The sequence below is a fragment of the Myxocyprinus asiaticus genome, chromosome 8, assembly GCF_019703515.2.
Source record: "Myxocyprinus asiaticus isolate MX2 ecotype Aquarium Trade chromosome 8, UBuf_Myxa_2, whole genome shotgun sequence".
Taxonomy (NCBI): Eukaryota; Metazoa; Chordata; class Actinopteri; order Cypriniformes; family Catostomidae; genus Myxocyprinus; species Myxocyprinus asiaticus.
Window position 1 is genome coordinate 18,329,472 of NC_059351.1, and position 20,547 is coordinate 18,350,018.

Below are 20,547 nucleotides of genomic sequence, written 5' to 3' on the forward strand. Positions count from 1 at the left end.
TTACAAACATGACTGTTTTTTTGTGGAAAAAAACTTTACCATTATTATAAGTGAACCGCAAGGAACGTATTAATATGATGAAAAAAGGCATGTCCCGTCCCCTTTAAAGGTGCTATATGTAATATTTTTAATGTACTAAATCATAAAATGACCATAATATGTCATTCGAGAATTAGGAAACATGCTAAGTTGAAATACTGGCTTCTCCGATAACAATGCTACAGCCAGTATATTCTACTTTGAAGTTTCCATTCCAGGACGGAATTTCTGTTTATGTTTTGGCCTGTGTGATCCCGCCCACTGCCCACTCACCAACAGTATTTCGACACTGCTGGGTTGCCAGATTTGATCAAGTTTGCAGGCAAACAACACCATGTGCTGCAGCCATGGAAGCCAGCAAATGAACTGGATCAGAGTTAACAGATTCCACCCGACCTAAAAAGCCTCACCATCCGTCTAAATACCACCATGACCAGAGGCGTAGTAAAACAAGGATAAATATTAGAGATGCCTTTGGAAGATGGAGACGGCTTAAAGCCCAGAAATCCTTTAAAACGGATGCTGAGTTGGCTAATTTGCATGTCAACATTCTGACAACCCGCATGAGCTTTGAGTCTGGGGCGGGGCAGACAACTCTCTAATATTTTGAATTTGGACTGCAGTACCCATTTCAGATGCTTTTTGTCAGTCTTACATATAGCACCTTTAAATTCAAATATCAAACTCAAACTTTTGTGCATTATTAGAAAACCATATTTAAAATCAATGCACTAAAACTGTGAGTTATTTGAAATGAGTAAGAGGATAACTGCATGTTAGCACTGGGTTGTCCTCTTCGTTTTAGCAAAGGCATGCTGCCACCTACATTTCTATACAGTCACATTTTTCTTTGCATGCCCTCGCCATTTTTGCTGTAGAACCCACAGAGGAACACTGAGAAATAAAAAACTATCGTCTTAGATTTTTACACTAACCGATAGTTCAAAACAGCAACTTTTGATACAGTTTAATTGTTTAACATAATTATTAACTCTATGCTTCACAGGGTTGAAGCAGAATGGCATTCGTCCCACAGTCCCAGCAGTGAGGAGAGCTCTAGAGAACACAGCACTGAAAGTAGATGATATAGAAGTGTTTGCACAGGGCCACGGCATCATACAGGTACTGTGTGTGTGTGATTTTTCTAACAGGGTTAGGACAAAACAACATGACTTGGGAGCCACTGATTCTTAAACTGAAACATTTCAGAGTCATACAAGTGTTTTTAGTTGCCGAATTACTGAATCAATGTAGTACTGGATTAATGTTGTCAGTGTGTGTGTAGTCTGCTCATGTGTTCCTGCATGTGTGTGTTTATGTGATGGTGCAGGTGGAGCGGGCGTTCGACTACCTCATGCAGCATGCGTCGCTGCCCACCAGTTGCCTCGGCTTCACTGTTACCGTAGGAACACAACGAGGCATCTACCTCAGGGACTCGGCTCAAGTCACGGCCCCCTCTGATCACACAGTCGGCATCGAGCCTGTCTTTCCAGAGAACACAGGTACACTATAACACTGATGGACGAATTCACTAAACAGTTGCGCCACTTTTGGGCGTGGCATATCTGTGCATAAACCTGCGTCTTATTTGCTAATCTATTATAATCAGGCGCAATCAGAACTCAAATAGTGATGTTTTTTATTGATTCAACAATTAAATATATACATAGCAGAACACACATATACAGAATCAATATACAACCCCCAAATCCTCCACCCGACCCCCAACAACACCCCAGTGGTCACACAACCATAGACACACAACAAAAATATATTAATTAATAAAGAAATAAAAATAAAATAAATAAAACAATCACACACTTAAAACCCCTACACCTCTCTCTCCACTGTCCCTCCCCGAGAGCCCTCCAAAAAAGACAGATATCTGCCCCACTTCTTCGCAAACATGTCCAGACTTCCCAGTCTTCTGGATACCCCCTCCTCAAGAGCTGCCACTCTGGCCATCTCTGAACACCACTCCTGAAAAGGGGGTGCTCCAGCCGACTTCCAACTCCTCAAAGTAATCTGTCTGGCGATCATAACGCTAGATATGACCCAGTTTTTCACATGCTTATTCTCCAAATTAATGACTGCCCCATCTCCCAAGATACAGAGTCTGGGGCAAAATAAAATTTGAGAGGCCAAAACCTCGCACATAAAACTCTGAATCCTCATCCAAAATTCCTGCATCTTAACACATCCCTAAAAGACATGGGTTGTGTCTACATCTTCTAATTGACATCGCCAGCAGGTGGGTGTGTCTTTAAGACCAAGCCTATGCAATCTAGAGGGGATCCAATAGACTCAATGTAAAATCTTAAATTGTATGAGGCGAACCCTTGAGTCTCTAGATGCAGATTTGACATTTTTTAGAATCCCAGCCCACTGTCCCTCCTCCAATACCAAATTTAGATCTTTCTCCCATAATCTCTTAAGAGAAGTTGAAGTTTCGTCTCCCAGACTCTGAATTAGTAGGGAGTAATTCACCGATGCCTCATGACCTTTTGCAAAAGCAGTAATCACCTCTCCCAGAGTGTGATTCCCAAAAAGTTGAACCAAATTTTGAAAGGATCTCAACACTCCATTCTCATACAGGTCACCGAGTGTAGTAACCCCCCCTCCCAATCCACTCTGACCAGCAAAAAGGGGACTTGTTGATGCATAGTTTGGGGTTCAGCCATATCCTCGAGGCAACATTTAAAAAAATGTCAGAATTAAACAGTCTGGACACTTTAGTCCATACCGAGTTCAAGTGCGTAATAACGGGATGTACTTTAGCTTCTCCGATTAATTTGATAGAAAGGCTCTGCAGTGGTGAAATAGGGGCAAGAACCTCCTGTTCTATACAGAACCAGGGAGGGGCTCTCTCAGGTGGAAGCGACCAATGAGCCAAATGTCTTGAGACCGAATGCATAATAATAAAATAAAATCTTGGGTAGGCCTAGCCCACCTTTGTCAATCGGCCTATGTAACTTATTGAAATGTAATTTGGGACGCTTACCATTCCAAATGAAAGACTTTGCTATGCTATCAAATTGCTTGAAATAAGAGAGGGGGACATCTACAGGGAGAGACTGCAGTAAGTAATTGAATTTTGGAATACAATTCATTTTAATAACATTAACCTTCCCAATCATAGATAAATGTAATGAAGCCCACCTGCCCACATCACTTGAAAACCTTTTCATTAAGGGGTCAAAATTAACTAAATCACACAAATTTGCTGGAAATAAAATACCAAAATATTTTGGGCCACTGGAAAGCACCCGGCTGGAAAGCCGTTTCTGGGCAGTACGCTGTCAGAGCCAAAGCTTCGGATTTAGACCATTGACTCTATATCCTGAAAACTTAGAAAAGGAATTAATAATTCTGTGGAGGCAAGGCATAGATCTACTGGGGTCAGAGACAAATAATAGAATATCATCTGGGTAAAGCAAGAGTTTATGCGCCATACCTCCCGCCACCACCCCTGGAAAATCATCCTCCTTTCTTATCGCGGTTGCTAATGGTTCCAGGGCAAGACACAACAATAATGGGAAAAGAGGGCAACCCTACCGGGTGCCCCTATCCAAAGTAAAATAATCTGAAATTAGTCCATTTGTTTGTACCGCTGCTACTGGGTGTCTATAAAGTAACTTAATCCATCCAATAAACATACTCCCGAACCCATATATTTCCAAAACCTTAAAAAGATAATCCCATTCTACCATATCAAACGCCTTTCCGGCGTCAAGTGACTGGAGATTGTTCATTCGCTACTGACCACATGATATTGATGAGATGCCTAATGTTATCAGAAGAGCTACGGCCCCGAATAAACCCCACCTGATCTATATGTATAAGTGATGTCATAAATTAATTGATTAGCCAAAATTTTTGCATCTAACTGGATCAGGGAAATTGGACGGTAACTTTTACACTCGCTTGGATCTTTGTCCTTTTTAAGAATCAGACTGATCCGGGCTTGTGTCATGGTTGGAGGAAGCTTTCCGTTCTTTAATGATTCTGTATAAATTTCTAACAAAATTGGAGCAAGTTCTGTAGCATAAGATCTAAAAAATTCAGCAGCAAAACCATCTGGCCCCATATGACTGTCTTGCCCTGAATAACCAAAACTCCACTTTCCTCGACAAAATAGTATTATATCTGTATTTCAATCTAGTCAATTCTCTGAGGCCATCAGACAACATTCTGCGCTTCAGCTCTGCCTCTGCACTTTTAATATTCTCTTCCAACTCCATAATTTCTCGTGCTTTGGATTTTTTGGTGAATGAGGCATACTGTATGATCCGACCCCTAAGAACTGCCTTAAGTGCCTCCCAAGCCACGCCCACAGAGGATACTGAGGACCAGTTGGTCTCCATATAAACATTGATTTAGGTCTTTAACATTTGTTGGAATTCACGATTTTGCAAAAGGGATACATTAAAGCGCCAACCATATGATTTATTTTTCTCTGTATCTGGCAACATCTCCAAACTCACCAGGGCGTGATCTGAGACTAAGATGTTTCCAATTGAGCAATCAACAACAGATGAAATGAGGGACTTGGATATCAAAAATAAATCTATTCTAGAATAAATCTTATGGACTGATGAAAAAAATGTATAGTCCCTACCAGATGGGTTCAAAAGTCACCAAATATCTGCAAGACCAAGATTTTTACACATCTTGTGAAGTGTCACCATTGCTCTAGGGGGCTTACACACTTTTGCTTCACTATGATCAAGGACTGAGTCCATCAAAAGATTAAAGTCTCCTCCCAATATTATATCATGAGGGGTGCCAGCGGCTTGCAACATCCCTTCAAGATCTATAAAAAAAAGCCCTGATCATCAGTGTTAGGCACATAAATATTAGCTAAAATCAACCTTTGCCCCTGAATTTCAGCTAAAACAATAATGACTCTTCCTAATTTATCTTTAATCTGTTTGAGAAATTTGAATTGTAGATGTTTATTAATCAATATAATGACTCCCCTACTCTTACTTGAGCCAACACTAAAGAAAACATGTCCACCCCATATCTTCCCAAATTTTTCAGCTTCCTGCGGGGAAAGATGTGTTTCTTGAAGAAACCAACCGACCAACCGGCGTCAATCCCTTAAAACTCAAAGAGTCCATGTACACCTACGAGAGCCCCCGCAACAACTTTGCCATCGGATTGCTCAAGTCCGGTGCTTCTATACAAATTTTGTAAGGCAAAATTACATAACAGAAAATACTTTGTAAAACAGACCCCAGCCAACAGGCAGAATAACAGAAAAAACATGTAGACTCATTCACAGAACCGTCTCGAAGGTGTGTTCCTCCACAAAATAAAGCTGATATAAAGCTGTTCAGTTTCCTTGGACAGACAAGCAACTGTTCAGTGAGCCAGCTGTTATGAGTTCAGTGTATGACATAATCATTCCAATGTCCCGTAAAAATACTCAACAAAACAGACTCAGGAGGAATAAGCACAAAGGACAAACAGATTTATCCACTGCTGTTCCAAAGGAGTGATATTCAACAGAACAAGCCCTAGCCGCTAGGCGGAGCCAGCACGAAAAACAAAACCGGCATCCCAGTTCCTCGGATGATCAAGAGCCAAACTAACTCGGAGGCCGCAAAAAAAAGAAAAAAAGAAATAAAAAAATATACACCATAACTTACTCAGCCTGTCAACTTTATAAAAGACGTCCTTTATGTGAGCATGTAGATATTTTGTGGTCATCCAAAGTGTCCATTCTCGATCTGGCTGGAAACTTCAGTGTAAAAAAGATCTTCCATCAATGCAAAATTTCTTGGAGTCATGCCACAAAACAAACTCCAGCTACTAAGTGGAGCAAGCGCAAAAAGAAACAAAAATGGCACCCAGCTTCCTCAGATAATAGAGTTCCTCATCCGCGAGTCAGTCCACTAATATAAGAAACATCAAATGGCTTACTCCAATGTATTTATGAAAGAGAGTGCCTGTTTTGGACATGTAAATACTTTGCGACCATTCTTCGTTTCTATTCTCAGTTTGGCCGGGAACATCATTGCAAAAGTGATCTGCTGCTGGTGTAAGAGTTTCTTACATTGCTTGAATCGATCGCGTTTCTCTCTTGTCGAGTTCGGAAAGTCCAGGAACAAGAAAATATTGTGGTTCTTCCAAGAAAGCTTTCCTTTGCTCCTCGCCTGGCGCAACACCAGATCTTTATCGGATGATCTCAGAAATTTGGCCAAAATCGATCGGGGCCTGTGTCCCTCAGCAGATCTGCGAGCAGGGACTCTGTGAGCTCGCTCGATTTCCAGCTTGTGGCCTGTTATGCCGAGCAGACTCAGGAAGAGCTCGTCCAGGAATTTCACCATATCTCTGCCCTCTTCATGCTCAGGAATTCCAACAATTCGTATGTTATTCCTTCGGCTCATATTTTCAAAATATTCTAGTTTTTCCGAAATTAATTCCAAATCTGTTTTGGACGTGGGCGGATTGAGTTCCCTTTCCGATAACTCAAGATAATCGATTCGTTTCTCAACATCTGCGACTCTTGTGACCAACTCAGAGAATTTTTTCCATCGCCATAATCGATTGACATATTACAGCGAGATCTTCCAAGTCAGCAACAACCTTGGTCAGCATCACCGACATGTTGGACAGTTGACGCTGAATTTTATCTACCAACGTGCCGTCCAAATCGAGTTCCCGTCTCGCAGTCCTGCCAGAGGCCTCAGCTTGAACACGTAAGTGTCTTTTAATGTCTCCAGAGTCTGAGGATTTTGACTTCTTTGCCATGTTTACCTCAAAGAGCAAGTATGTAATTGGGTGTATCGAATCTCAGCAGATTATAACATGAAAATAATTAAAAAACTAGCAAAGTTCACAGAGCTCCTGTCTCACACGTCTGCTTCTCGCATGGCGTCCCCGGAAACCCCCTCAAATAGTGATGTTTAATGAGTATTTAAATTAAGCCACTGCCATTCCATTCTGCGCAAATATGCCTCCTTTCTAGGTAAATTAGGCTCAATATAGATTGTGCATCATTCAGAAAATTCTGTGCTATTTACCTGGAGCAGTTAACATTGCGTTCAGGCAGTAAACAAGATTTTATTAAAAAAAAATATGCCTGCATACATTTTCAATTGCTCATGGCAGCAGTAATTCTTCGAATTATGGAGATCAAATGATGGTGAAGAGCAATATAACCTGGCATGTATTGCGTGCATATTATGTTCAGCACAGATTTTGCTGAACTTTGTGCTTTTGTCTGTTAGCAACTTTAATGTTACTGTTTATGTATGTTTATGTTTAATGTCTGTTTTGCGATGCAGCTCAACCAGTTTGCTGAAAAGAATTGGTTCAAAAAAATGAATCCTTTCCCATTTTAATTGTTTTCATCACAAATTGGTGGGCATTGGAAGTTACTAAAACTGATCACCCAACAATCGTGAAGATTTTAATCAAACTGTCATGTCTTGAAGCAAAGAGTTTTAATATTATTTTCTGCTGGGTACCTGGACACTCGGGAATCTCCGGTAATGAACAAGCAGACAGAGCTGCTAGAGAAGCACTATCTACTGAACCAGTAAAATGCCCTATAGCTTCCACAGATCTGAAACCAACTCTGAATGTATATATCAAAAACAAATGGCAGTTGGAGTGGGATCAATGTTTAAACAACAAATTACGGAAAATAAATCATGTTGTTGGAACAAGATGTGTATGTGTTCCCTTTTAATAATCGCTGGGATCAAGTCATTTATACACGATGCCGGATAGGACATACAATACTCACACACCAGTTTTTACTATCAGGAGAAAATTCACCACAGTGCTCATCTTGTCAGAACCCACTATCCATTAAACACATTTTACTGGACTGTCATACCTCTACACATCTGAAGAACCTGTATTATTTCGTTAATGCTTTTGAAAAGGTTTTTAATCAAGTGAATCCAAATTTAGTTTTAAGGTTTTTAGGAAAAATGAATCTTAAACACATTACTTAACTCTATTTTTAAATAACTAAACCTGGCTCCCGCCATGAATATAGCCATAGAAGCTGGCATGGCGTAAAAAATTAAAGAAACAAACAAATCATCACAAATTGGATGAACATGTTTTTCTGAAATAAAGTAGAAGTATCTGTTTTCATTCCAACCCTCTACAGACACGTTGGAGAAAGAATCGCCATTGGCCAGTAAATTTATTTACTTGCTAGACATTTGACGACATGTAAGCTTAATGAAACTGAAAACTGAAAAAGAAATTAAGTAGACCGAGAAGGGGGCATCTTCACATATATATATATATATATATATATATATATATATATATATATATATATATATATAATATAGTTTTCATAGATATGATTTCACGCAATATAGTATGCAAGATTTTACATTTTATCTTTCACTTTTGATCAATCACATTTTAGCTTTTTAAAAAGTACAAATTTCACATTCTATAAATGTAAATGATGTCATGAAATTGCATTTTTAATAATTATACAAGCTGTTGTCACTGTTTATAATTTCATACACATTTTTAACAAAAGATTCACAATGTTGGAACCTAATAATGAAAATATAATTACACATTTAACAATGATTTAATAATTCTATTATAAAAAATCATTTAAATGCTACTACAAACCTACTATGCAAAAAAAAAAAAAAAGAATTAACAAGCACTTGCCTAGATGCGGCATATTTACAGTGTTTTATGGAGTTTAAATATTTCGTAATATATGATTGTGCCTTTAAATGTTTATATTTACACATTTATTACACTTACTACATTACTACATTTTGTTACATGGTTGTTTATATGCTCTTGTGCGATTTACATTATGTATAACAAGCGCTAAAATGGTACTGATTTAAGACAACCGGCAGCTCTGCGTGCAGATGTTTATGGTTGAATGAGTGCCCATTAATGAGAGAAAAGTTGCACAGTGGTTTTTCTTTCATCCTTGCAATGTATGATTAGAATTGATGTTTTTTTTTTTTTTTTACTTTTTGATCACCAAGTGATTGTATATAACAGAAAGGATATTAAAAGAGACATGAAATGAAAATGGGGTGCCTGGGTCTCGTCTTTGGACACACAATACATGAAATGAAGCAAAAGGAAACTTTTATTTCTATAATGTTTATGACTTGCATGTACAAATATTTATTTTACAAGTTCTCAAATTCAGACCTACAAACTATCGAGTTTTGCAACACTTTTACCTTCTAACAGACGTCCAACAGGCGCGTTACTGGTTTGTAGCCATGCTGAAACGGAAAATGTTGTGAAAACAGTCCGTGGAAATGTTTAACCAGAATCAGAGTTGACTTTGTTAAATGCAATGTAAAATGTAATTATGGCATATCACGGCTCAACTAAAGCGATGGTGACATCGCAATCCACAACACCTCAGGACCCACTGCAGCCAAATAAGGTCAATTTCCCTCAGGGTGCATACTCACGAGACACAACAGGCTGTAAAAGACGAGACTGAATCCAGCTTCTTAATTGCTAGCTTTATATTTAGTAAAAGGATTCAAGGATTCATTAAGTTCTTCACCACTTCAAAACTCAATCTCTGGCGACTCAAGTAAAATCTGAATATTTACTAGCCAGTGGATAATAACGGACATATTTTAGTCGCAGAGCGAGAAATTTTGTCGATGCAAGTGATTTATTCGCAATGTAGAGTGCTGCATTCAAAAGTAAATATCTTGCTTTGGAATGTAGTGGAGTACAAGTAAAAGTTTCCCAAAATGAAAATAAAGTACAGATACTTACACTAAAGTACAGTAACATTAGGAGGAGGATTATGTGAGGGTTTTCCCTCATCCGTGAGTAATTTCTGTGGTGTTTCGCCCGCAGAGAACTCTGTGCGCATCTCTCTGCAGCTGCACCTGGCTCTCGTCTGTAATGCTGCATGGGTGAACTGCCCCTCACACCTGGAGCTCATGAATCAGTGTCGTCACGTCAACGTACGCATCGACCCGCAGGGACTTAGAGAAGGACTGCACTACACTGAGGCACGTCACCATGCACCTCTGCTGAAAAATTACAAATGAAACTTAGAAATGATTTTCTCTGGGTTAATGACACATGATCATTGTGATCGTGTGTAGTGAATGAAGATGAGTGTGTTGTGTTTCTTTTGTGTCTCAGGTGTGTGGTTATGACATGTCCTCTCTCAGCGCTGGTCCTCTCTTCAGAGTGCCGATAACGGTTATAATTCCTGCAAAGTATGTTCAACAGCTCTCTATTGTTAGTGTTTAAGTGTTGCTGTGTGTGTGTGTGTGTGTGAGACATATGTTTGTGTGTTACAGAGTTGCTGACAGTCGCAGACAAGAAGTTGCGTTCACAGATGTGCATTTCAGACCGGGACAGATCCGACGCCACTTCATTACCGTCCCTCAGGGTGCTTCATGGGCAGGTAATACTTGTGTGTGTGTGTGTGTGTGTGTGTGTGTGTGTGTGTGTTTGGTTGTTTGTGACTTATACAATGGCATTGTTTACTACTTCATTCTGATTGGTTGACATTGGTGTTAATTAACTGTACAGCTATGAAGTACTTCCAGGTTTTTTGACACATTGCAGTTCCATTTCACTTCGCCACATTCTTTCCGAATTCCAAATTGAATTCTTTTGTTTCGATTTATTATGTTCAAAGAGAACGCATGAAATGACAAACCAAATGACAATTTTCTGAAATACTTTTAATAATTATGGCAAGTATGGCAATTCCACAAAATGAATTTCAAACTATTAATGTGGTTTGGGCTATTTTATTGAAAATAAAGGGTTGACAATTGTGTAAAAATTTAATTGGACTAATAACACGAGATGCCGATAAATTAATCAAATTAATCACAATATAATGTATAAAATAATAAAAACAAATCTATAATTTTTTTGACTATATATTAAATACAATACTAATAGTAATAATAATATAAATAAATATATAAATGCCACTAAAAATGACAAAAATACCCCCGAAATTAAAAATGTGGGGGCAAAAAAAGCCCTCGTAATGAATTTCTTTATTTTTTTTTGGTAGTAAATTCTGAAATAGTTCTTAATATTATTTTGGTCCTAGTTATATACTGTATATTATAGCATAAATTTGAGATGTTAATTAAAAAAATGGTATGAGGTAATAAATTCTCATTCTTCAGTATTGATTAAATTAACATATTTGACATGCCCATATAAAGGTTAAAAAATGCCCCAGAAAATCAAATATGGCCCCTTAATGTAAAACTTGGTGGTTTTCACACTGGGTATGTTTGCATGTCTTTAATCTGAGCACCATTGTTCTCGCCGCCCCCTGCAGCATTGGTCTGGTTTCATGTATGATTCTGTCGAACTCCGGTGCTTTTCCATTATCAACTTGCATCATCACAAACGTGCACATGATGGAGAACACAACACAGGTCGCTATATTTGTGTTTTTATTCATTTGGTGTGATTATGCACACCAGAGTGAACATAATCTGCACCTCTGTGCATCACTTGCTATAATTCAACAGAGAAGGCGACAATATCTGATACTCACAAACGATCATTTTTGAGGATACAGCTGGTTGCACGCTCACTCATGCAGTGTTGGGTAAGTTACTGTAAATAAGTAATTAACTACGAACTACTAATTACATCTTCTACAGTGTAATTTGATTACTGTACTAATTACTCTGTCTGAAAATTCATTTTTACTAATTACTACTTTCTAAAACCCTTATAAACCACGACCAGATGAAAAATACAAGGATAGACACGAAACTGTTCTTTTAATTCTTTTAAATAAATCATATAAAATCAAATAAATTATTCATGAACTGGCCAAAGAATTTAAGGGGGCACCATTTAATTAGAAAACAAGCATTTTAACATTAGACATTACATTTCGAATTAAATGTTGTATTGTTTTATATAGAATAGTTTTTAGAATTATATTAGAAGTAACTGTAATGAAATTACTGAAAAATTAAGAGTAATCCTTTACTTTTTCAATGAAATTTCTTTTTTTAATTACAGTAATGAATTACTTGGTAATGCATTACACACAACACTGCTCATGCATGTATGTATATGAAAGACACTTCACCTCTTCTGTGCCCCACAATGTTCCCCTGTCACTCATGGTGCACGTGTGTGTTTGTTTCTGTGCAATTGTTGATGTCATCATGCTTAAATCGGCAAAAACGAATGCGCAAGTCATTTTACATCCTGAACAAGTGCAAACCCGAGTACAGGTTGCTTTCTCACTCATGCAAACCACATCACAGTTCCATGCAACAGACCTACAGGTAGTCTCGGTTTCGGTACCACGGTCCACAAAACAACTCGCATTAACAACTTTTCATGCAAACCGTGTTCCGTTTCAGACTAAACTGCGAGTGTGATAGCCACCTTCATTTCTGACACTGGGTCAGGGGGCATAATTAGATGTGTAGTTTTTTTTTTTTTTATGCATTATTTTTTTATATAATCACACTGAAATACAGTATCTAAACAAACAGTGGCTTAAGAAAGTAGTAAGAACTGAAGTACTACACACGAGACAACCTGAGAAAAGCCTTTAAATAAACATGTGCATGTCAAACAACTCTGGATCACTGAATAATTGAAAATCAACGCTTCGAATATGTTACCACGTCGGGGTTTGTGTGTTTGTGTGTGTGTGTTTACTTCATACCTGATGATTGTTCTGTATGAGATCTGATTGTTTGAGGTCTTCACTCTTAATTTCTTTCTCTCGTGTATCTCTTTCAGAGATCTCATTAACGTCTCACTCTGGAGATGTGTCTTCTAAGTTTGTCCTGCATGCAGTTCATCTGGTGAAGCAGCGAGCGTATAGAGCCAATGAGTTTTATAAGTTCTCATCTCTGCTTGAGAAAGGCTCGCTCACTGAAGCATTTCCTGTGCTGGTACATGATACACAACAGCTTAACAAACTTGAACATCAGATTGCGGTCTGTATAAATATATTGTGCTGTTGGTCAGGTGGCATTTACATCTTTTGCTGTGTGTTTTTCTCAGCCAGGACGGACTGTAGAACTGTGTGTTGCCCGCTGGTGGGCGAGTCTAGGTGATGTCACCATTGACTATGTTATTTCCTTCCACGGTCTGGTGACATCACCGTCTCCTCTTCATATAGTGGGTAGACCGTTTTCCATCTGTGTTGCTTCAGGTTGCAAATGAGTTCATACATCAGTTACATAAATACATACAAACTCTGTGCATGTTTATCATCTGCAGCACGCGTCTGAAGGGATTTCAAGTTTTGAGGTTTGTTCTCCATTAAGATATGAAGATGTTTCTCCAACCATCACGCTGAAGAACTGGGTTCAGCCTCTTAGGTAACACACACACACACACACACACACACACACACACACACACACACACACACACACACACACACACAAACAACCCTCAGTTTACTGAATATTTTGAAGAAACTGCTCTGTTCAATATTACTATATTTACTGTACACATAAATAGATGAAATAAACTACAGTGATGATTTTTAAGTGGCCTACAATATTTTATGTAAAACATTTAGTGAACTGTATCAATTAGTGCATAGCAAATAAGGTTGCAGATATCAAAAATATTCTTGATCGACAGTCAGTGTGTATATATATATATATATATATATATATATATATATATATATATATATATATATATATATACACATACACCGATCAGCCACAACATTTAAACCACCTGCCTAATGTTGTGAAGGTCCCCCTCGTGCCGCCAAAACAGCGCCAACCTGCATTCTTCTCACCACAATTGTACAGAGAGGTTATCTGAGTTAACGTAAACTTTGTCAGTTCAAAACAGTCTGGCAATTCTCTGTTGACCTCTCTCATCAACAAGGCATTCCCGTCCACAGAACTGCCGCTCAATGTTGGCATCATTCGGTTGTGCGTGAAAATCCCAGGAGATCAGCAGTTACAGAAATACTGTTTGGCACCAACAATCATCCTTGCAATTATCTAATCAGCCAATCGTGTGGCTGCAATGCATAAAATTATGCAGATACGGGTCAGGAGCTTCAGTTAATGTTCACATCAACCATCAGAAAGGGGAAAAATGTGATCTCAGTGATTTGGAGCGTGGCATGATTGTTGTTGCCAGATGGGCTGGTTTGAGTATATCTGTAACTGCTGATCTCCTGAGATTTTCACACACAACAGTCTCTAGAATTTACTCAGAATGGTGCCAAAAAAAACATCCAGTGAGCGGCAGTTCTGCAGATGGAAATGCCTTGTTGATGAGAGAGGATAACAGAGAATGGCCAGACAGGTTCAAACTGACAAAGTCTACGGTAACTCAGATAACCACTCTGTATAATTGTGGTGAGAAGAATATTATCTCAGAATGCTATTCTGAGATGTGGGTTGGTGCTGTTTTGGCGGCACTATGGGGACCTATGCAATATTAGGCAGGTGGTTTTAATGTTGTGGCTGATTGATGTGTGTGTATGTATGTGTGTGTGTGTGTGTGTGTGTGTGTGTGTGTGTATATATATATATATATATATATATATATATATATATATATATATATATATATATATATATATTACACACACACACACACACACTACTAGTCAAAAGTTTTGAAACACTCATTCTTTATTATTTTATAATTTATATATATTATTATTTATTTTTATTTTTTTTCACATTTTAGAATAATGGTAAAGTCATCAAAACTATGGAATAACATAAATGGAACTGGGAATTATATTGTGACTAAACAAAATCCAAAATAAATCAAAACTGTGTTATATTTTAGCATCTTCAATGTAGTCACTCTTTGCCTAGAATTTACAGACATGTGCTCTTGACATTTTCTCAACCAACTTCTTGAGGTATCACCCTGGGATGCTTTTTAAACAGTTTAAAGAGTTCCCATCAATGTTGGGCACTTATTGGCTGCTTTTCTTTATTATTTGGTCCAAGTCATCAATTTCAAAACCTTTTTATTTTTTTATAAAATGTTAGTTTTATAATGAAATAAATTAATATGGTGGCACAATTATATTTTTGTCTAGAAAATTATTTCAAACATTTAAGCATACGCCTTCAGATCAAAATGTGTGTGTGTGTGTGTGTGTGTGTGTTTGATATGACTTGAATCTGCCCATTTTATCCTATTATATAAAATAGTCCACTGGAAAACGGCAGAAAATTTTGCCCAAATTGTATTGTATATCATAGTATAGAAAAGTATAAAGTAAATATATTTATTATGATTTTCTAAATGTTTGTTGTATTGCATCATATACCTTAATTTAATCATGATTAATCACAGAAAAATTTGCAGTTAGTTAAATTTAATTGATTCACAGCCCTAGTATGTATGTGTATATATAATTTATGTATTTATTTGTTGGTGTGCTGAATAATTAGAAATGTTGGCAAAAATATCAATGCTTACTAATGCATCTTGCTGTCCCAGTGTACATGAGTATATTTAAACTGTCTTATGATGCTCTTATTATAAATAAGGTCTGAAGAACATGAAGTTCTTGAAGAACAGAATATGAAGTGTTTAATGGGTCTTTAATCATAAATGTCTCTGCAAAACATAGCATGAAATGAAATCTGAGCTTTTACTGCTCTTCAAGTGAAATATTTTGAAATACTTTCTTCACCTTCATAAATTATGCACAATTAACATCTCCGCTGTGTGTTTGTTTTCTTCAGGCCTGTGAGTTCTAAAATCAAAGCTCTCAGTGTCAGAGACATGTTGCCCAACAACAGACAGCTGTATGAGATAGTGCTCACGTATAATTTCCATCAGGTCAGTTTGAACACACTCGCTCGCATGTTTACTGTAGGTGTATGATATACCTGTATGTGTTCACATTTATTTATATCTTTAAGTGTATCTGTCTGTACACCATACATGTGGATTCATTGATTCTAATTGAATTACTGATTGATATTTTTCAGCCTAAGAGTGGAGAGGTGACACCGAGCTGTCCTCTGCTGTGTGAGTTATTATATGAATCTGAGTTTGACAGTCAACTCTGGCTCCTGTTTGATCAGAACAAGAGACTCATGGGATCTGGAGATGCCTATCCACACCAGGTAACCACAACACAACACACTTACTGTGTACAGTGTTGTCACGGTTGTGAAAAACCTGGAAATATCAGGGAATTTTAAAAAGGCATGGACATTTCTATGGTGAATAAAATTTTGTCAAGTTATGCTCTGCTCTAAAATATTTAACTGGCTTAGAAATGGCTCTTTGTGAGTGCATTATCTGTACAATTATTTTGACAGTAATCTAAACTACTGTTAAAGTCATGGAAAATCATTGGTCAAAAGGTGTGGGAACCCTGTAACTTACATATTAGGTTATTATATCATTCTGCTTGGTGGCGCAAATAGCTACATCAGCTTTAAAGGGATAGTTCAACCAAAAATAAAAATGATCTCATTTACTCAACCTCATGCCTTCCCAAATGTGTGCGACTTACTTTCTTCTGCTGAACACAAAGATGTTTAGAAGAATATCTCATCTCTGTAGGTCCATACAATGCAAGTTAACAGGGTCCAAAACTTTGAGGCTCATAAAGCGCATAAATGTAATCCATACGACTCCAGTGGTCTTCAGAAGCGATTTAAGTGTGGGTGAGAAACAGATTGATTTTTAATGAATTTTTAAGTACTCATTTTTACTATAAATCTCCTCTTTCACATTCTTCTTCTTGTGTTTTTGGAGATTCACATTCTTCATGCATGTCATGACCTACTGGGTAGGCTGGAGAATTTATAGTAAAAAAGGACTTAAATATTGATCTGTTTCTCACCCACACATATCATACCACTTCAGAAGACATGGATTAAACCATAGGAGTCGTATGGATTAATGCTGCCGTTATGTGCTTTTTGGAGCTTTAAAGTTCTGGCCACCATTCACTTGCATTGTATGGACCAACAGAGCTGAGATATTCTTCTAAACATCTTCCTTTGCGTTCAGCAGAAGAAAGTCATACACATCTGGGATGGCGTGAGGGTGAGTAAACGATGAAATAATTTTTATTTTTGGGTGAACTATAAATAATGTAAACTCGTATTTGCTCATGTTGTTTGTTATTTGTGTACCACAGTACTCTCTGAAGCTGGAGAAGGGTGATTACACGCTGCGTCTGCAGGTGCGTCATGACCAACAGGGCGAGCTGGAGCGTTTGAAGGATCTGCCATTTGTCATATCACATCGTCTCTCAAATACACTCTCACTGGACGTCTACGAGTCACACCGCGCTGCCATGCTGGCGAAGAAGAAAGCAAACTCCATTACTCTGAGTCCTGGAGCGTCACAGCCGTTCTACATCACTGCTCTGCCCGATGACAAGTGAGTACCCAGACTGAAATTAAGATAGAAATAGCAATAACAAATTAAATTAAAAATGAATCTTAATACAAAACTCATTGTGCCCAGACAGGATGTGTCTCATTATTGTATTGCAGGATAATGTAAACATTTGGATTCATTATAGAAATGAGAATTTTGTGGGATATTTTTTTTTTTTTTTTTTTTTTGGATTTTGGGGTAAACATGACCTGGATATGTTTTTGTGAGATTTAGTGTGGACTGATTTTCAGTGGTCAATGCCAAAAAAATCAACAGAGCAGGATGACAGATATAATGCTGATATTTATATAATCAGGGTTTCCACTGTTGGAAAAAAAATCTGGAAATTTCAGGGATTATAAGATTGTGCTTTAGAGCTGAAGCATGTAAGAAGGCTTTCTGTTTCAGGGTTTTGTTTATAACTGAGACCAGTTACTCTGTGATATGGAAGACATGTAGAGACATAGAGTGTGAAGTTATTATTTAAATTATTTTTTAAAGACAATTTGTGTAATTGTCCCTTCACTAATCCCCACCTTAAAAGCGCTTCTGACCAATCCTGTTTTAGCAACTGTTGCCCTGCTGCCATTACTCTGACACGTGTTTGCTATTTTCCAATGACAGCCTATGGAAGTAATGTTTGTTAGAGTACTTTTAAGTGGGATTTTATCAAAATAATCCGAAAACACGTTGTTGCCGGATCATTTGTAATAGTGACACGAGTTACCCAGAGAAGATACCCGCAGTGTTTTTCTTTCTTTTTAAAAAAAAAATCTTTAAATCTGGACAAGAACATGTTCTGGATTAAACTGTCAGCACTCGTTCCCAAATGAACATATAACATCTGTAACGACACCTACATTTGCTCCAAGGTAAATTAAAGCTTATAACTGAATGTTAATTAATTTTGGTATTGATTCAAGTCATAGTAAAAGTGATAGTAAATAAACAGTTCACAAATGAGTGTGTTATGAGTCGTTATAAACAGCTCTGTTCACTTATGCTAATGTTATTCGATGTGTAATCGCTATTAAATTAAGTATTTCTCTTTTCAAGTGACAGTAAGAGTGTTCACACTTGGCAGGTTTGGTTCGATTAAAACTCTGTTAGTGCGGTTCATTTGAACAAGTGTGAACGCTGCCATCCGAACCTTGGTGCGCACCAAACAAACGGACCGAGACCCCCTGAATAGTGGGTCTCGGTCCGCATCTTTGTCTTTAATACTGACCTCAAGCATACCTGGTTCTTCTCATCATAGGAGCCCATTACAGTTCGGTACAGGCGTCGGAACTGCATTCTCCTTGCAGCATATCTTCGTTTGTGTGTGCAACGGAGGAATTCCTGGTGCTGTTTTGACTCCTTTACACATATTAGCTCTTCGTTTGTTCTCGGCTGGTAAAAATTCCACCATATATACATAAATCCAACGAGCGCATTTAACCCAGCAGCCAGCATTGTTTTGGATGTTCGGCAAGTTCCGTCGCAAAATATACGTCATAAAAGCTGTCCAATCAGGTTGTGACCTTATCCTTATGCCTTTTGTTTTGTATCTTTAGGTTCGGTGTTAAAAATGCCAGTGAGAAGGCTAAGCGAACCAGGACTAAATGTATAATTTTCTTTTTTGGTCCGGACCAAGAGAACTGAACTACAATTGTGAACACACCCTAATAATCATTTGCCTTGATTCTGATTCATAGTCTGCACAGTTTTCAATCAAATTACTGTGTAATTTAACAATTTGTTTGACAAAAAACTTCAGATAAATACGCATTACAATTTCACTCTTCATACCAGCCCACATAAAAATAATATCCATTCCGTTTATGAGAATATTTTGCCAAAAACTGCTTCGTTCACGGCATTCTCCCATTCATTCCAATGGGGAGTTCTGCAGAGCTTGTCGGAGCGAGCGACCTTAAGCAAGGGGGGCAGAGATTAGCGAAGGGTCAATTAATTGTCAGTGATTTGAAACAAGGTAGCATAAAAAAGCAGAACCACCAAATTATCTGTATTGGCAGATGTTGTTCTAAATAATCAGATTTTGGTATTGCACACAAATTTTGTGTCTGCGCATCCCTAATGGCAACTGTTTAAGATTTGTCACCCGTTTTATCGTCCATCAGGTGAATAAGAGCACACCTCTCCTCAGTAAGCTGCAAGATTTAAGTTATCATTCATGTCCGTAGTATGGATAATGTGGAAACAGTGCAGAAGTTGTTTCATGCTGAAGTTTTGGGATATTACAAGAAGTATGATGAGCATAAGCAATACTAACAGTGATGCTTACCTTAGCAAACACCACTACCTAAAACTACCTACTAAAAGAACCTTCACTAGATCTAGAATAGATTATGAAACTGCCGCAATGACATGGACATACTTTACCTTATAGAAATAAGCATCTTCACTCATTTCGTAATACTTTTTAGAGAACAAATAAAAGGAAAACAGCATACCACTTCCCCACTTCATTTCAAAATGCCTGTAAAATTTGTTAAATCTTAAAAAATATCATGGAAAATATAATTAACATACGTTTCTTTAGTTATACTCAGCTCTAAAATATTTGATTGCCTTGAAATTGCTTTTTGTGAATGTAATCTCTAAAATAGTTTTTTAAAACCTGTATCACATAATCCCAAACAACCAGAAAAGTCATGGTGAAAACCCTGTGGTAACCCTGCATACTACAATTTGTTGATTGCGAATGATGTGCACACAAATTCCTTAAATTAAATGAACACTTGTTAAACAGTATTTCCTCAAAAGTCACAAAAAAATGAAAACAAAGTGTTTAACTTTTGACAAGGCTGTTGGTAGAATTTGGAAGGGGCAAACAACACTTTTGCTGATATGTGACACTGTCCCTGCTAAACAAGCAGGGCTATCAACTGATTACCTCAGAAAAGCCCAATACTCTGTGTTTGTGTGTGTGTGTGTGTGTGTGTGTGTGTGTGTGTGTGTGTGTGTGTGTGTTTTTTTTTTTTTCCAGGATTCCTAAAGGTGCCGGTCCGGGCGGTTACATAACCGGTTCTCTGGTTCTGCCTAAGAGTGAGTTCGGCAAGAAAGCAGTGAGTGATGGTCTCTTCAAATGCACTGTTGTCATGTGGTGTGTCAGTAGCTTCACTGCTGTGTACATCTGCA

At 37.8% G+C, this 20,547-nt stretch overlaps 1 protein-coding gene across 3 annotated transcripts in view; it reads left to right on the forward strand.

The window, feature by feature from the left end:
* The window catches only part of LOC127445001 (tripeptidyl-peptidase 2-like), a 42,714-nt gene that overhangs the window by 12,023 nt on the left and 10,144 nt on the right, over nt 1–20,547 (forward strand). For all 3 annotated transcript variants that reach the window (XM_051704697.1, XM_051704698.1, XM_051704700.1), the window contains exons 11-22: nt 1,046–1,161; nt 1,370–1,541; nt 9,886–10,043; nt 10,180–10,256; nt 10,341–10,447; nt 12,790–12,944; nt 13,057–13,173; nt 13,276–13,376; nt 15,744–15,840; nt 15,993–16,130; nt 17,159–17,403; nt 20,396–20,474. In XM_051704697.1, coding sequence (XP_051560657.1) covers nt 1,046–1,161; nt 1,370–1,541; nt 9,886–10,043; nt 10,180–10,256; nt 10,341–10,447; nt 12,790–12,944; nt 13,057–13,173; nt 13,276–13,376; nt 15,744–15,840; nt 15,993–16,130; nt 17,159–17,403; nt 20,396–20,474 — 1,562 coding nt within the window. The remainder of the gene's footprint in view (nt 1–1,045; nt 1,162–1,369; nt 1,542–9,885; nt 10,044–10,179; nt 10,257–10,340; nt 10,448–12,789; nt 12,945–13,056; nt 13,174–13,275; nt 13,377–15,743; nt 15,841–15,992; nt 16,131–17,158; nt 17,404–20,395; nt 20,475–20,547) is intronic.